This window comes from Bombina bombina, chromosome 2, assembly GCF_027579735.1.
Source record: "Bombina bombina isolate aBomBom1 chromosome 2, aBomBom1.pri, whole genome shotgun sequence".
Classification (NCBI taxonomy): Eukaryota; Metazoa; Chordata; class Amphibia; order Anura; family Bombinatoridae; genus Bombina; species Bombina bombina.
The window spans coordinates 274,681,711-274,699,434 of record NC_069500.1 but is presented as its reverse complement, the minus strand read 5'-3'; the positions used below and the strand labels follow the sequence as shown (position 1 = coordinate 274,699,434).

General features: G+C 38.9%; 1 protein-coding gene across 2 annotated transcripts in view; it reads right to left on the bottom strand.

Annotated features, from left to right (window-relative positions):
- The window catches only part of YTHDC2 (YTH N6-methyladenosine RNA binding protein C2), a 256,373-nt gene that overhangs the window by 132,960 nt on the left and 105,689 nt on the right, over window positions 1–17,724 (bottom strand). For both annotated transcript variants that reach the window (XM_053701553.1, XM_053701552.1), the window contains exons 21-23: window positions 16,870–17,142; window positions 15,596–15,722; window positions 14,928–15,133 (exon numbers count right to left, since the gene is read on the bottom strand). In XM_053701553.1, coding sequence (XP_053557528.1) covers window positions 14,928–15,133; window positions 15,596–15,722; window positions 16,870–17,142 — 606 coding nt within the window. The remainder of the gene's footprint in view (window positions 1–14,927; window positions 15,134–15,595; window positions 15,723–16,869; window positions 17,143–17,724) is intronic.

Here is a 17,724-nt window from a genome sequence, read left to right as displayed (position 1 = left end):
AATTGAGGACAAACATGAAGATATATTTACTTTCACAGATGAAGATGCGGATAATATTCGCTTTGGCTCAGTGGAGGAGCAACAAGTGGAGGAGTTGCACCAATCACTTTATAACACTCTCAAAATTAAAACAAAGTGAGATTGACATAAATTTACATGGAACATACTTGTCAGATTACCATAAAAAAGTATGATTCCAAGAGGATTTCGGGTGAAGAATGTGCCCACGATAGGTCGCTCAAATTCTGAATTTTTTATTAATTGGTGCAAAATATTAAACAAATGCTCCTTTGACCTTAGGTTACTAGTTATCAGAGAAGTAGGACGACTACTAAAGGAGATCAGAGTAGAGATTTCAGTCTTTGAGCATGAAAAAAGCTGAACAATTGGGATCTGACACCAACACTGATTGGATCAGCAAACTTTCATTACAGATAAAAGCTTACAAACAGGAACTTATTGCATTCAAAAATTGCAAATTACAGACTAAGTCAAGCTTTTACATATAAGAGCATATATAGATGGACAATGGCACCAGACGAAAGAAGAACTTTTCCCCCAAGAAGAGAAAGAAGATTTACCAAAAAAGCAATCAACACAGTAGACATTAGCTCAGGTGATAGCTCAGACCCTGAAGTTCCAACTGGAGTAGAGGGAAATAACGCTAGAGGTGTCATGACACGGTCTAGAGGTGGGAGAGGACAACCACAGTGGGAGAATCCAGGTGGGAATATGACAGCCTTACCACCATTGTCAGCACACCCAGGGCCAAATCCTTTTGTTAGGTTGAGGCCAAGGCCACACACGAGGAGGGGGGGCACTCCCCGCCGCCCACCATACCAACGGAGACATTAAGTATAGTATTCAACATCAGCTCTCGCTAACTCAATGCTGCTGAAGAAAGTTTATTGAATAAAAGGCCTATCATTTGTTCCTACCTCAAGAATGAATGATTTCAATACATACACTGATGTTCAGCGATATGGAAGGAACTTGAGATTAAAATAATTTTTCCGTGAGCGGTTTCGCACCAGGGGACAGTTTGACCCCAATTCCAACAACTCGACCATTAATACAGTTACTTACTACCTAACTTAACATATACAACAGAAACCAGCTACAAGATTTTATAAAAACCTCACCAAGGAAGAAAGGCACTAAAATCCCTAAAAGAGGATAACTCCATTATGATACACCCCGCAGGTAAGGGGGGAGCGGTAGTGGTGTTGGATACCCTTGATTACAAGGCAGAGATAATGAGACAACTTGGTGACATCAACACGTACCTACCCTTACCGGTTGATCCAACCCATCAACTAAAACGGAAGATCGATCACACACCGAGTGGAAAATGGCGGGGTGGATTTCTCAACAGGATTTTAAGTTTCTACAACAGGACTTCCCAGTTACCCCAATTATGTACAACCTACCTAAGATTCACAAAGATGCGGTGCACTCGCCGTGGAGACCCCATAGTTTCAGCCAGGGGTTCACTGTTACAGCCCCTGGCACAATTTGTGGATTTTTATTTACAGCCATGGGTAAAATAACAGAAGTCCTACATTCGTGACTCCATGGACTTTATCTCACAGATCATCCAATTCACTGACATCAGCCCAACAGATATACTAGTCATGCTAGACATGGCAAGTTTATATACCGTGATACCACATAATTCCAGTATAGCAGCTGTGGCTAAAGCTCTGAGGAGAGCAGCATATATCGGCCCGTCTGAAGAAGTCCTCATTACGTTATTAAGAATATGTCTCACGGAGAACTACTTCCAGTTCGATAAGACATTCTATTTGCAAACATCTGGCACAGCGATGGGGTCCAACGTGGCCCCATTGCTGGCCAATTTATACATGGCCGAATACGAAACTGAAAGAATGAGGATCTTCGAGATTGAATGTATAAAATACTACTGTCGATACATCGACAATCTGTTCTTAATTTGGAGTGGGAGGTGAAGAGGAACTTAAAATCTGGATCAAAAATCTTAACGAGATGCAGAGTACTATCATATTTAGCCACACGGCTAGCACCGAAGGAGTAGATTATTTGGATGTTAGGATCCTTAAAGATGAAGGTAGATTGGGGACTATGTATAGGAGAAACAAGAAAACAGCGCATCCACGATTCACAGTAGAGTTTATTCAGGAGACACACCTACATATATAAAATTGCACTTACAAGATAATGATGATAAAAATGCCTGTAGCTCAAAATTTAGCTTGATGGTTATAATCCTGAGCAGTCCATACAGAAGTTTCCTCTTTATGCCGACCAGCAGCTTCCAATTCGACCTCCCTGCTCCGGCTTAAATACAGCAACTTATACAAATACAAAAATTTAAAACACAATATTCCTCATATCAGGGAAATATTGAACACCCAACGCGTTTCCTCTGCTCACAGGCAGACTTTCTCAAGGGACATGTATTGTATGACTGATTCTATTCTCAGACCAAACTTAAACTTTCAAATTTTCCCGCACTCATTACCTGTTTGTGGGAGGGTAACTAGTATACCATATTACCCTTAATACATAGGCACTAGTACCACAAACAGTCACAGAGATGTGCATTCTATGTCTTCACCTATTCCCTAACATAAATAAAAGAGAGAATCACCAGTATGTAAAATATTTTGAAATTATAAAACCTATTACTAAACCTATTAAAAGTACTTTTTTTAAAAAACTAACTTAATCTCACTTATGGTATTTGACCCCCATTTCATATTGCACTTAATTCATACATTTATGCTTCATGAAAATATAAACTTAATAGTCGTAGCAGATGGTAAAAAATAATAATGGAAAAATTAATGTAAGATAAAAGAACCTAATAAAAGATTATACACACTTCCGTATACTTCTCTATTATTGCACCTATTTATGAACATTTGAGAAGTATTTATTTAATTCATGATGCCCTAATTCATAAATGCCTGCAAATCAATATCAATATTCAGGCCTTTTGGTTCCAGGCAATCTAGGCGATGTATCCATTTTGTCTCACATTTCCTAAGTAATAGTAACCTTCTATTTGGACATGGTCCTGGTTTTATCTGCTCTAATACTCTTATAGACAAGTCTTTGTGATTACTGTTATGCACATTATTAAAGTGACTGGATACACTATGCTTGTCAAATCCTGCCTTTATATTTTCAATATGTTCGTACCATCTTCTTTTTATGGTTCTTTTCGTACGCCCTACATATATTTTCCCACATTTACATAGGAGTTGATAAACCACATACGTGGATTGGCATGTTGTTCTACAATTAATGTTGAACTTTTTACTATTATCATAGTTGTTAACCTCTGTTCCTTTAATAATATTGTCACACATACTGCAATTTTTTCTGCCACATCTATATGTGCCTGCTTTCAATTGTAGCCAATTAGATAGAGTTGTGGGCCCATTTGTATTTATATTCCTTCCTTTTATATTTTTCAATTTTGAAGGAGCTATCAGGCTTTTTAGATTTCTATTCTTTTTGAATATTACGTGTGGATTGTTCCCTATGTGATTTCTTAGAATAGGGTCACCTGTTAGTATTCCCCAATGCTTTTTTAGTATATTCTTAGCCATTTTTGATCCTTCGTTATATGTTGTAATAAACTTCACTTGTGTATTAATATCTTCTTTCTGTTTATGAACTGAGCTTATGACACCCTGTTCCCTTGGAATTACTAAACATTTTTCTTTTCCTCTTTCTACCAGTTCTTTATTATAACCTTTTTGGATTAGTTTATCCTCTAAAATTTTGGCTTCTTTTAAATAGTCCTCGTCATATGTGCAGTTACGTCTTATACGTCTGAACTGTCCATATGGAATATTGTCCTTCCAGCTTTTGAGATGCCCGCTTTTGGCGTTTAGGAAGCCATTTCTATCTGTCAGTTTCCTGAAATTTTTTGTCGCTACTTTATTATCTTTAATGAAAAAAGTGACATCTAAAAAATCAATAGATTCTTTGTTACTATTGTTTGTAAAATTCAGATTACATTGGTTATTATTCATAAATTTTAAGAACTCTATTGATTCCTCACTGGTTCCTTGCCATATCATTATTATATCATCTATATATCTATAGAAACGGTAAATGTTCTTTTTAAAGGGATTATTGTTCCAGATATATAGGTGTTCATAGTGTGCCATATATATATTTGCATATGAGGGGGCCATGGTAGTACCCATGGCCGTACCCCGAATTTGTTTATAGAAATTTCCCTCAAATTGGAAATAGTTGTACTGTAATACAAATTTCATGGCCTCTGTTAAAAATTCCATATGGATATCAGGGATGTTCCAACCCTCACACATGTGTCTAAAGGCCGATATCCCTAAATCATGTGGGATGTTTGTGTAGAGGGCAGAAACATCACATGATATCCATATGTAGTCAGACCTCCATTCCATTCCTTCTAATTTCTGAATTATATCAGATGTGTCTTTGATATATGATTTGATCGTTTTGACTATTGGCTGTAAATACCAGTCTATATATACTGACAAATTACTACTTATAGAGTCTATTCCAGAAATTATAGGCCTCCCTGGGGGCCTATTTCGATCTTTGTGGATTTTTGGTATATGGTAGAAGGTTGGGATCTTTGGGCAGCAATTATAAATAAATCCAAATTCATCACTATTTATTATTTCATTTTCTTTGGCCTTTATCAATTTGTTTCTCAGTATTGTATTGTACTCCATAGTGGGATCCCCTTCTAATTTTTGATACGTAGATATATCATTCAATAGCCTATCTGCCTCATCAATGTAGTCTTGCCTGTTTAGAACGACAATTCCCCCCCCCTTGTCAGCCTGCCTGATCACCACATTAGTGTCACTAACCGAAGGAGTAGATTATTTGGATGTTAGGATCCTTAAAGATGAAGGTAGATTGGGGACTACCCTGTTCCGTAAAACCACAGACCGTAACTCCATTTTACATGCTAAAAGTTGCCTTCAACCAACATTAATAAAGAACATCCCGAAGGCACAGTTTCAGAGAGTCAGCCGTAATAACACAGACGAAACTAAATGTATAACTCAACTGGAAGAGATGACCCAGAGATTCATTGAGAGGGTTATAAGAAAAGGAGTCTGTCTGAGATGCGCGATTTAGCTCTTAAGCCTACATCACCAAAAGACGATGCGTCTCTCCAACAGATGACTTTTGTGACCACATACTCACCAGACAGCTATATTATTACTAAAGCGGTAAAAGAGGAGTGGAAATTGCTTGAGGCGAATCAATCATTACCTTTTATGAAATGGCAAGTGCCTAGAATTGGATATAGGAGGCGCCGGAGCCTAAGGGATACATTAATGAAAACTGATATGAATCCAATTACATCACAGATGTCATGGCTTAGCAAAAAGAAGGGCTGCCATAGATGCATCAGTTGCGTCACATGTAGTGGCACACATTTCCAACATCCAGACCGGAAGAGAAGATATGAGATTAAACACTTTCTGACATGTAACACACAATTTGTGGTCTATCTTCTTAATTGCCCCTGTGGGATGTTTTACACAGGAAAGACAGTGGATGACACAAGAACTAAAATGGCAAATCATCGGTCAAGCATCCGGACATCCATACAGAAAGGGAAGTCTGATTTACCAGTGGCTCGACACTTCATGGAGGCAGGTCACACAGTGAAGGACCTGAGATTTCGTCTGATAGATCATGTCCCAAACTAAGAAGAGGGGGAGACAGAGCCAGGATCCTTTTACAGAAGGAGGCAAGATGGATCTATGAACTGGGCACTCTGAGTCCGAGGGGACTAAATATTCATTCCGGATGGCAGTTCTACCTATAAAGAATTAAGAATTGGCTAAAATGAGAGTTTGCGATCTAAAATGAGAGTTTGTGATCAGAAAGGTTTTTTGATATGGGCTACCATATCACGTAAGATGATGAGAGAGTCCACGATCCTTCAATAGGATTGAGGTTGGATTATAGGGGGCGCCCCCTATACGTGGGGTTTTACATATAGGAAAGGGATCTCATGGGGTCAAATCCACTTTAGTTGTAGAGTATTGATTACTATTGATCAGATATATATTGTTTTGTTTTTAATAATTTTTACACATTGTATACACTTATACACAGTTAATTGCCACTAGCAGGGTTGATCATCAGTGGTCCATCTGACATCACATTTTAGTATGGTTGGCTCTGAAATTGGCCTCTAGGGAACAGGGCAGGCCTGAAAGAGATATGGCAAAAAACATAATTTATGCTTACCTGATAAATTCCTTTCTTCTGTAGTGTGATCAGTCCACGGGTCATCATTACTTGTGGGATATTAACTGCTCCCCTACAGGAAGTGCAAGAGGATTCACCCAGCAGAGTTGCTATATAGCTCCTCCCCTCTACGTCACCTCCAGTCATTCGACCAAGGACCAACGAGAAAGGAGAAGCCAAGGGTGTAGTGGTGACTGGAGTATAATTTAAAAAATATTTACCTGCCTTAAAAAACAGGGCGGGCCGTGGACTGATCACACTACAGAAGAAAGGAATTTATCAGGTAAGCATAAATTATGTTTTCTTCTGTTAAGTGTGATCAGTCCACGGGTCATCATTACTTGTGGGATACCAATACCAAAGCAAAAGTACACGGATGACGGGAGGGATAGGCAGGCTCTTTATACAGAAGGAACCACTGCCTGAAGAACCTTTCTCCCAAATATAGCCTCCAAGGAAGCAAAAGTGTCAAATTTGTAAAATTTGGAAAAAGTATGAAGCGAAGACCAAGTTGCAGCCTTGCAAATCTGTTCAACAGAGGCCTCATTCTTAAAGGCCCAAGTGGAAGCCACAGCTCTAGTGGAATGAGCTGTAATTCTTTCAGGAGGCTGCTGTCCAGCAGTCTCATAAGCTAAACGAATTATGCTACGAAGCCAAAAAGAGAGAGAGGTAGCAGAAGCTTTTTGACCTCTCCTCTGACCAGAGTAAACGACAAACAGGGAAGACGTTTGTCGAAAATCTTTAGTTGCCTGTAAATAAAATGTAAGGGCACGAACTACATCCAGATTGTGCAAAAGACGTTCCTTCCTCGAAGAAGGATTTGGGCACAAGGATGGAACAACAATCTCCTGATTGATATTCCTGTTAGTGACTACCTTAGGTAAGAACCCAGGCTTAGTACGCAGAACTACCTTATCCGAGTGAAAAATCAAATAAGGAGAATCACAATGTAAGGCTGATAACTCAGAGACTCTTCGAGCCGAGGAAATAGCCATTAAAAATAGAACTTTCCAAGATAACAACTTTATATCAATGGAATGAAGGGGTTCAAACGGAACACCCTGTAAAACGTTAAGAACAAGGTTTAAACTCCATGGTGGAGCCACAGCTTTAAACACAGGTTTAATCCTGGCCAAAGCCTGACAAAAAGCCTGAACGTCTGGAACTTCTGACAGACGCTTGTGTAACAGAATGGACAGAGCTGAGATCTGTCCCTTTAAGGAACTAGCGGATAATCCCTTTTCTAAACCTTCTTGTAGAAAAGACAATATCCTAGGAATCCTAACCTTACTCCAAGAGTAACCTTTGGATTCGCACCAATATAGGTATTTACGCCATATTTTATGGTAAATCTTTCTGGTAACAGGCTTCCTAGCCTGTATTAAGGTATCAATAACTGACTCAGAAAAACCACGCTTTGATAAGATCAAGCGTTCAATTTCCAAGCAGTCAGCTTCAGAGAAGTTAGATTTTGATGTTTGAAAGGACCCTGAATCAGAAGGTCCTGTTTCAGAGGTAACGACCAAGGTGGACAGAATGACATGTCCACCAGATCTGTATACCAAGTCCTGCGTGGCCATGCAGGCGCTATTAGAATCACTGATGCTTTCTCCTGTTTGATTCTGGCAATCAATCGAGGAAGCATCGGGAAAGGTGGAAACACATGAGCCATCCTGAAGGTCCATGGTGCTGTCAAGGCATCTATCAGGACCGCTCCCGGATCCGGACCCGTAGCGCGGAAGCTTGGCGTTCTGTCGAGACGCCATGAGATCTATCTCTGGTTTGCCCCAACGTCGAAGTATTTGGGCAAAGACCTCTGGATGAAGTTCCCACTCCCCCGGATGAAAAGTCTGACGACTTAAGAAATCCGCCTCCCAGTTCTCCACTCCCGGGATGTGGATTGCAGACAGGTGGCAAGAGTGAGACTCTGCCCAGCGAATTATCTTCGATACTTCCATCATTGCTAGGGAGCTTCTTGTCCCTCCCTGATGGTTGATATATGCTACAGTCGTGATGTTGTACGACTGGAACCTGATGAACCCCCGAGTTGCTAACTGGGGCCAAGCCAGAAGAGCATTGAGGACTGCTCTCAATTCCAGAATGTTTATTGGAAGAAGACTCTCCTCCTGATTCCATAGTCCCTGAGCCTTCAGAGAATTCCAGACAGCGCCCCAACCTAGTAGGCTGGCGTCTGTTGTTACAATTGACCAGTCTGGCCTGCTGAATGGCATTCCCCTGGACAGATGTGGCCGATAAAGCCACCATAGAAGAGAATTTCTGGTCTCTTGAATGGAATGAAGGACACGGCATGCACTTTGAAGTTTTGTTAACCTGTCCTCTGTCAGGTAAATCTTCATTTCTACAGAATCTATCAGAGTCCCCAGGAAGGGAACTCTTGTGAGTGGAAAGAGAGAACTTTTCTCTTCGTTCACTTTCCATCCATGCGACCTTAGAAATGCCAGTACTATCTCTGTATGAGATTTGGCAGTTTGAAAGCTTGAAGCTTGTATCAGTATGTCGTCTAAGTACGGAGCTACTGAAATTCCTCGCGGTCTTAGTACCGCCAGAAGAGTGCCCAGAACCTTTGTGAAGATTCTTGGAGCCGTAGCCAGTCCGAATGGAAGAGCTACAAACTGGTAATGCCTGTCTAAAAAGGCAAACCTTAGATACCGGTAATGACTTCTGTGAATCGGTATGTGAAGGTAAGCATCCTTTAAATCCACTGTGGTCAAGTACTGACCCTCTTGGATCATGGGCAAAATTGTTCGAATAGTTTCCATCTTGAACGATGGAACTCTTAGGAATTTGTTTAGGATCTTTAAATCCAAGATTGGCCTGAAGGTTCCCTCTTTTTTGGGAACTACAAACAGATTTGAGTAAAACCCTTGTCCTTGTTCCAACCGCGGAACTGGATGGATCACTCCCATTAATAAAAGATCTTGTACGCAGCGTAGAAACGCTTCCTTCTTTGTTAGGTTTGTTGACAACCTTGACAGATGAAATCTCCCTCTTGGGGGAGAGGATTTGAAGTCCAGAAGGTATCCCTGAGATATGATCTCTAACGCCCAGGGATCCTGAACATCTCTTGCCCAAGCCTGGGCGAAGAGGGAAAGTCTGCCCCCCACTAGATCCGGTCCCGGATCGGGGGCCCTCAATTCATGCTGTCTTAGGGGCAGCAGCAGGTTTTCTGGCCTGTTTGCCCCTGTTCCAGGACTGGTTAGGTTTCCAGCCTTGTCTGTAGCGAGCAACAGCTCCTTCCTGTTTTGGTGCAGAGGAAGTTGATGCTGCTCCTGCTTTGAAATTACGAAAGGAACGAAAATTGGACTGTCTAGCCTTGGCTTTGGCTTTGGCCTTGTCCTGAGGCAGGGCATGACCTTTACCTCCTGTAATGTCATCAATAATCTCTTTCAAGCCGGGCCCGAATAAGGTCTGCCCTTTGAAAGGAATATTAAGCAATTTAGATTTAGACGTAACATCAGCTGACCAGGATTTTAGCCACAGAGCTCTGCGTGCCTGAATGGCGAATCCTGAATTTTTAGCCGCAAGTTTAGTTAAATGTACTACGGCATCTGAAATAAATGAATTAGCTAACTTAAGGAATTTAAGTTTGTGTGTGATGTCATCTAGTGTGGATGATTGAAGTGTCTCTTCCAGAGACTCAAACCAAAATGCTGCTGCAGCCGTGACAGGCGCAATACATGCAAGAGGTTGCAATATAAACCCTTGTTGAACAAACATTTTCTTAAGGTAACCCTCTAATTTTTTATCCATTGGATCTGAAAAAGCACAGCTATCCTCCACTGGGATAGTGGTACGCTTAGCTAAAGTAGAAACTGCTCCCTCCACCTTAGGGACCATTTGCCATAAGTCCCGTGTGGCGGCGTCTATTGGAAACATTTTTCTGAATATAGGAGGGGGTGAGAAAGGCACACCGGGTCTATCCCACTCCTTAGTAACAATGTCAGTAAGTCTCTTAGGTATAGGAAAAACGTCAGTACTCGTCGGTACCGCAAAATATTTATCCAACCTACACATTTTTTCTGGGATTGCAACTGTGTTACAATCATTCAGAGCCGCTAATACCTCCCCTAGTAACACACGGAGGTTCTCAAGCTTAAATTTAAAATTTGAAATGTCTGAGTCCAGTTTATTTGGATCAGAACCGTCACCCACAGAATGAAGCTCTCCGTCTTCATGTTCTGCAAACTGTGACGCAGTATCAGACATGGCCCTTGCATTATCAGCGCACTCTGTTCTCATCCCAGAGTGATCACGTTTACCTCTTAGTTCTGGTAGTTTAGCCAAAACTTCAGTCATAACAGTAGCCATATCTTGTAATGTGATTTGTAATGGCCGCCCAGATGCACTCGGCGCTACAATATCACGCACCTCCTGAGCGGGAGATGCAGGTACTGACACGTGAGGCGAGTTAGTCGGCATAACTCTCCCCTCGTTGTTTGGTGAAATATGTTCAATTTGTACAGATTGACTATTTTTTAAAGTAGCATCAATACATTTAGTACATAAATTTCTATTGGGCTCCACTTTGGCATTAACACATATAGCACAGAGATATTCCTCTGAATCAGACATGTTTAACACACTAGCAAATAAACAGCAACTTGGAAATACTTTTCAAAGTAGTTTACAAATAATATGAAAACGAACTGTGCCTTTAAGAAGCACAGAAAATATTATAACAGATAAAATAATTAAGTTATAGCATCAATCTTTGTCAGAATATACAGTTTTAGCAAAGGATTGTTCCCCTCAGCAAATGATAACTAACCCAGGCAGCAGAAAAAAATACACAAATAAACGTTTTTTATATCACAGTCAATACAATCAGCACAGCTCTGCTGTATGATTACTTCCCTCAAAAAAGACTCTTGAGATCCCTGAACTCTGTAGAGATGAACCGGATCATGCAGGAAGAAAATTAACCTCTGACTGAGTTTTTCTGATGCATAGTGAAAGCACCAAAATGGCCCCTCCCCCACACACATAACAGTGAGAGAGATCAGTGAACTGCTCTAATTTAAATCAAAACTATTGCCAAGTGGAAAAAAAGTGCCCAAAACATTTTTTCACCCAGTACCTCAGAGAAAAAAACGTTTTTACATGCCAGCAAAAAAACGTTTTACCTCAATAATTAATTGTCATTTAAAACCTATTGCAAGTCCCTGCAAAATAGGTTAAGTCTATGTATACAGTTTAAAAGCCAGAGAAGTACCATTTCCCAGAAAAATGAAGTGTAAAATATACATACATGACAGCCTGATATCAGCTACATCTACTGCATTTAAGGCTGAGTTTACATTATAACGGTATGGCAGGATTTTCTCATCAATTCCATGTCAGAAAATAATAAACTGCTACATACCTCTTTGCAGATTAATCTGCCTGCTGTCCCCTGATCTGAAGTTACCTCTCCTCAGATGGCCGAGAAACAGCAATATGATCTTAACTACTCCGGCTAAAATCATAGAAAAACTCAGGTAGATTCTTCTTCAAATTCTACCAGAGAAGGAATAACACACTCCGGTGCTATTATAAAATAACAAACTTTTGATTGAAGATATAAAAACTAAATATATCACCATAGTCCTCTCACACATCCTATCTAGTCGTTGGGTGCAAGAGAATGACTGGGGGTGACGTAGAGGGGAGGAGCTATATAGCAACTCTGCTGGGTGAATCCTCTTGCACTTCCTGTAGGGGAGCAGTTAATATCCCACAAGTAATGATGACCCGTGGACTGATCACACTTAACAGAAGAAATAGTAGTTCTACATAAAAGTATATTTATAATTTTTTTTATATTTATTTTTGTTGTTATTTGTATAGCTAAGGTTACACATAGGCACTATGGGTTAGGTGATACTAAATGGAACACTATTAGTTTAAGGTGTTATAGTTACGATTTTTTTGTATGTGCCCCAATATGGGGGTTAATTATTGGGCATGTGGTACTGAGTGAACTGGATTAGGTTTATGGAATACTTTCACGACCTGTTTCAGTTTTGAGTTTTTGGGGTCACGTTGTGAGGTGCCCTGTTCTGTTTTTTTCTATTAGTAGGGGAACGATCAATAATTATGATGTGGTTCTGTAGTTTAGATGTTCTGGCTATACATGGGGATGCGCCCGATTATGTGATTGACAATGGTGATTCACATATGGATGGTGTTCCTTGTGCACCATCTACAGGTCTCTGTATGACAGGCTAGACAAGGATGGCAGAACTTGGCCCTTTGGAGGAGGTGAAAGAGTATCAATAAGTAGGGTGAGCACGCCCGTAGAGGGAGTGATTTGGATACGTGGTAACAATACCACAATGCTAGTTAACCTGCATCCATCACTAAATGAGATAATCATTGGTTTAGGATCACCAGAGCGGGTAAGGCAGAATTGACGCCGACAGGCTTTGTTTTGCGTTACTTCCTGTGAGGCGCAACATTGAGGTTTATTGTTCGTACTGGTTGCCATAAGGATTAAGGACGCCATTATTGACAGGCTGGATTGTACTGTTGCGGTCAAATCCTCTTGACAGAACTGTTCTAGTGGGTGTTGACACTCTGCCCATTGATGAGCCACGCTAGGGGACAGGGTGGAGGTTAATACTGAATAATGGTGTTAAAGCTTAAGCTTATTGATCAGGATGACATTTTTGTGCGAGCCCTGTCTGTTGTGACAGATTGAACACAACCATTAGGGGCGGAGTTAGGGGAGTGCTGATAGGCTATGAGATATGATGTAGGCAACACACCTCCAGCTGTACGAATTTAACAAAACGATCTTTGGGCTCTGCTTTCAAATGATATGGCTGTAGTGATACATATGCTTTTAAATGATGTGGCTGTAGTGATGTATACTATTGCGGGTGGCCATGGACGCCACCATTGACAAGCGGGATTGCACTGCTGCGGTCAAAACCTCTAGACAGAACTGCGCTAGCTGGTGTTGACATCCTACCCATAGATGAGCCGCACCAAGGGACAGGGTGGAGATATATATCCCCAAGCGGTGTTATTACTGAGTAGTTGGGTTACCGATTAGGAGGACATGTCTGTCCGAGCCCGGTCTGTTTTGACAGATTGAATACGCCCATTAGAGGCGGAGTTAGGGGAGTGCAGACAAGGCTATGACAGATGATGTAAGCAGCACACCCCCAGCTTAAAGATTTTAACAATGATCGTTTGGCTCTGCTTGTAAATTATATGGCTGTAGTGAGTGAGATAGATAGATAGATATATATATAGATATATATATATATATATATATATATATATATATATATATATATATATATATATATATATATATATATGTATGTATGTGAGTAACAAAAGTTTGAGTGTTCCAATTTGAGGAGGTTTTGAATACGTTCTGAATGTGATAGGGGTGTGTCAAAGCTGCTAGCCCCATTGGTTGTCCACAATGCATGCTAATATTTAACATTGGTCCTAAAATAAACTACATAAAGCGGATCACTGTTGATCAACCTTGATGGCAACATATATTATATTTTTGCTCACTTCACATTAATTCACATTATTTAATGTCAGATTATGTCCATGATGTGTTAAGCACTTGGACAGCTCTAATTGGCCGAGAAGAAGGGAGAGGGTTACAAAGATCTATAAAAGGCTTGATTTTTTTTCACTTTTTGTTTGTCAGAGGAAGGGACTGTTTGTGTCCCGAAATGTCACATTAAAGAATACATTTGTTGTCACAGTTGGCTGAAGTCCAGTGAGTACACACACATTATATATATATATATATACATATACACACACACACATATATACACATACACACATACACACATATATATATATATATATATATATATATATATATATATATATATATATATATATATATATATACATACACATATATACATATATATATATATATATATATATACACATATATACATATATATATATATATATATATATATACACACATATACATATATATATATATATATATATATACACACATATACATATATATACATATATATATATATATATATATATGTATATATATATATATATATATACATATACATATACACACACACACAGTAGTATTTGTTATCAGCACTGGCATTTATGTATTTGAGTGCATCAAATCAAATTGTTATTTCTGGTTTTGCTATGCACCAATAGGTCTAAACTGGTATACACTTTTCACTTAAGGAAATTATAGATCCTCCAAGATATGTATTTAATATTTTGATATAATAAAAGAATGCCTTTTTTAAGCCCATGAACATTTATTTTGCTCTAATCAATTTTAATTCTCACAACTGATACAACTACAAAATAGAAAATCATATTTTCTCTTATATTGCATCCTATTAATTTCAAAGTTCTTCATATTTTGTTACCTAATTTCTAATTATTAATATTTTTTCACAACTGACATTGTAGGTTTCATTCTAATTTTATATTAATATTCTTCCCTAAAGATATATCCCCCTATCTATATTAAATACCCATAGATTACAAAGTTCAAACCTCTGATGTGTCTGCTGCACTCACATTTCTTCTTCAGTGGAGTGTACTTTGTATAAAAGTACAATTATTATTATATAGTAGATAACAATACTGACAAAAAAATCATCTGTTTGATGTAATGTTTAACTTACCTTTTTGTATTGTGACTGGCTGAGCACAGAGGTAGGGTGAAATCGTACACGCTTTTCCTTTGGTCCAGTAAGCACCATAGTTTGTCTATCAATATGAATCAGGTTAGGATACATGCCAGCTACTAAAGCTGCTTTCACCACAGCCCAGTTTTCAGAGTTTGTATTCACATCCCGAATATCTCCACAACCACGGGCCCTAACAAAACCTAAACAAAAGATACAAAAACCATTTTATTATAATTTTGTAATTAAACTTTACCACAACATCACTGAAGAATCCGGCTACAACACTGCTGCTGTGAGACTGCAGACACAGCTGGGACATCGCAAAAGGAAATCAAGTCTATGCCAAGATCCCATAAACCAATGATATACCAGTGGAAAAATTATATGCATATAAAGATAGGCCAGCTTACTCATAATAAACAAGAAAGCAGCAAGGCGTTTGTAATGAACTATAAACATACTGAAAATATTGATTAGAAATAAAAAGTGGACCAATTTATGGCAGGATGGGGATGGTATAACTAAGATATTAAATAACGAGATATATGCAGTTTCTGGGCCTGATGAAAGACATATAAACATGACACCAATGTGGCATCAGATATGGCTCAGTCATAAAGTCTGCTCATTCTATGAAGCGGACATGCCCAGACTGTATGTACCTGAAGCACGGAGTTGACCAAGTAACTGTGTTCTCATTCCAATAATTATTTCCATTGTAGCCTGGGAAAGAAAATTCTTCTCACAAAATGCTCTTTCCCATCCATCACTCCGAGCTTTCTGCCAGGCCTTTTAAAAATAAACAAATAAATAATTGAGGGGCATCTTAATTAAGATATTACATAAATTAAATAAATATTTTATATATATATATATATATATATATATATATATTTATTTTTTTAATTTTAACTTTTAGTTTAATACCCGAGACTGTACATTTTCCTTAAAGAAATTTCCCATTGCACCAAAAATCTGTGTTTTATTTGCTAGCTTCCTGAATTTAAAAGGGATAGGAAAGTCAAAATTGAACTTGCACGATTCAGATAGAGCATGTAATTTTAAGACTTTTAAATTCACTTCTGATTTCAAATGTGCTTTGTACTTTTAGTATCCCTTGTTGAAAAAGAATATGTACATATCGTACATTACGGGAAGCTAGCTGCTCATTGGTGCCTGCACACATTGATCTCCTGTGATTGGCTGAATAGATGTGTTCAGATAGCTGTCAGTTGTGCATTGCTGCTCCTTCACCAACGGATAATAAGAGAATGAAGCAAATTTGATAATAGAAGTAAAATTGGAAAGTTGTTTAAAAATGTATGTTCTATCCAAATCATGAAAGAAAAATATTGGGTTTCCTGTCCCTTTAATACATTTATTTAATCCTGCCAATTAATTGGCTACAAGTAATTTCTGATTTTAAAAGAAAAAAAAATCCAAACTGCATGGTCACTACCTATATATAAGCAAACCATTCAGCTTTACATTAGTTACCACAAAATTCACTTTAACCCCCTAAGGACACAGCTTCAGTTTGCTCAATTGTTTCATGACGGAATAATTCCGTCATTGGTCCTTAAGGGGTTAACATTAAACATTTATAATAACATTACTTCAGTAATAACTTTCTAAAAGCTGTTGAAGCATTCTACCCCCAGAGGTGTCTTCAATGGCATTATAAAAATGGATTTGGTGGGTTACATATTAAGATTTGCACTTTACCAGAAAACTTACAAATAAAAAGTTGTGAGGTATTTATGTTACTGGCAATCTTATAAGAGTTTAGAAAACGTTAAAAAAAAAAAAACAGACAAAAAAAAACCCACAGGATTATTGTAAAAGGCGATATGCATTAAAAATCCATTCTAAAACATTTTGAGAGTAATAAATCTAAAATATGACACTGTACTGCTTTGGAGCCCTATGTACCTACCTGAAATGCTCTTAAAAAGGCCATGTGATCACTAAATGTCCCCGCTGTGAAGCGCTTTCTGCACAACATGGCGGCACGTTTCTGGGATGCCTGAGAAGGCAAGACAAATGGATCTCGATAGGCCAAAGTGCAAGCTATTGTTAGAATTGGATCAAGGCACTTGAGGACTACAGCACACAGCACCATTTTGCCAAGATGAGGTTCTACAGGCAAGTCAGCCAAATGATAGCCAAGTTCTGTAAGATCTTCCCATGTGTCCATTGCATCAATAGTCTGAGAGAAAAGGAAAAAAAATATTTTCTTACGAGTAGTTCCCCATCCAACCAGTGAATAAAGTGGCATTTTAAGATCATTTTATTATATACAAATTATTATTTGTACATTTTATGCTAAACTTATAAAAGAGTATTTTCCCCACCTTTTCATTATAACCCTACATAAAGATTTACCACTGCAGCCTAACCAGCTTAACCACACCTAGCATCCAGTGACAAAAATATGCCAGATAATGGATTCTGTACCAACTGGACACCACTCCTCCAGTAACCAGAAGCTTTTGGCACCTAGTGAAGGAAAAAACAGAATTTATGCTTACCTGATAAATTACTTTCTCTTGCGGTGTATCCAGTCCATGGATTCATCCTTACTTGTGGGATATTCTCATTCCCTACAGGAAGTGGCAAAGAGAGCACACAGCAGAGCTGTCCATATAGTTCCCCCTCTGGCTCCGCCCCCCAGTCATTCGACCGACGGTTAGGAGAAAAAGGAGAAACCATAGGGTGCAGTGGTGACTGTAGTTTAAACAAGAAATTTTAACCTGACTTAATTGCCAGGGCGGGCCGTGGACTGGATACA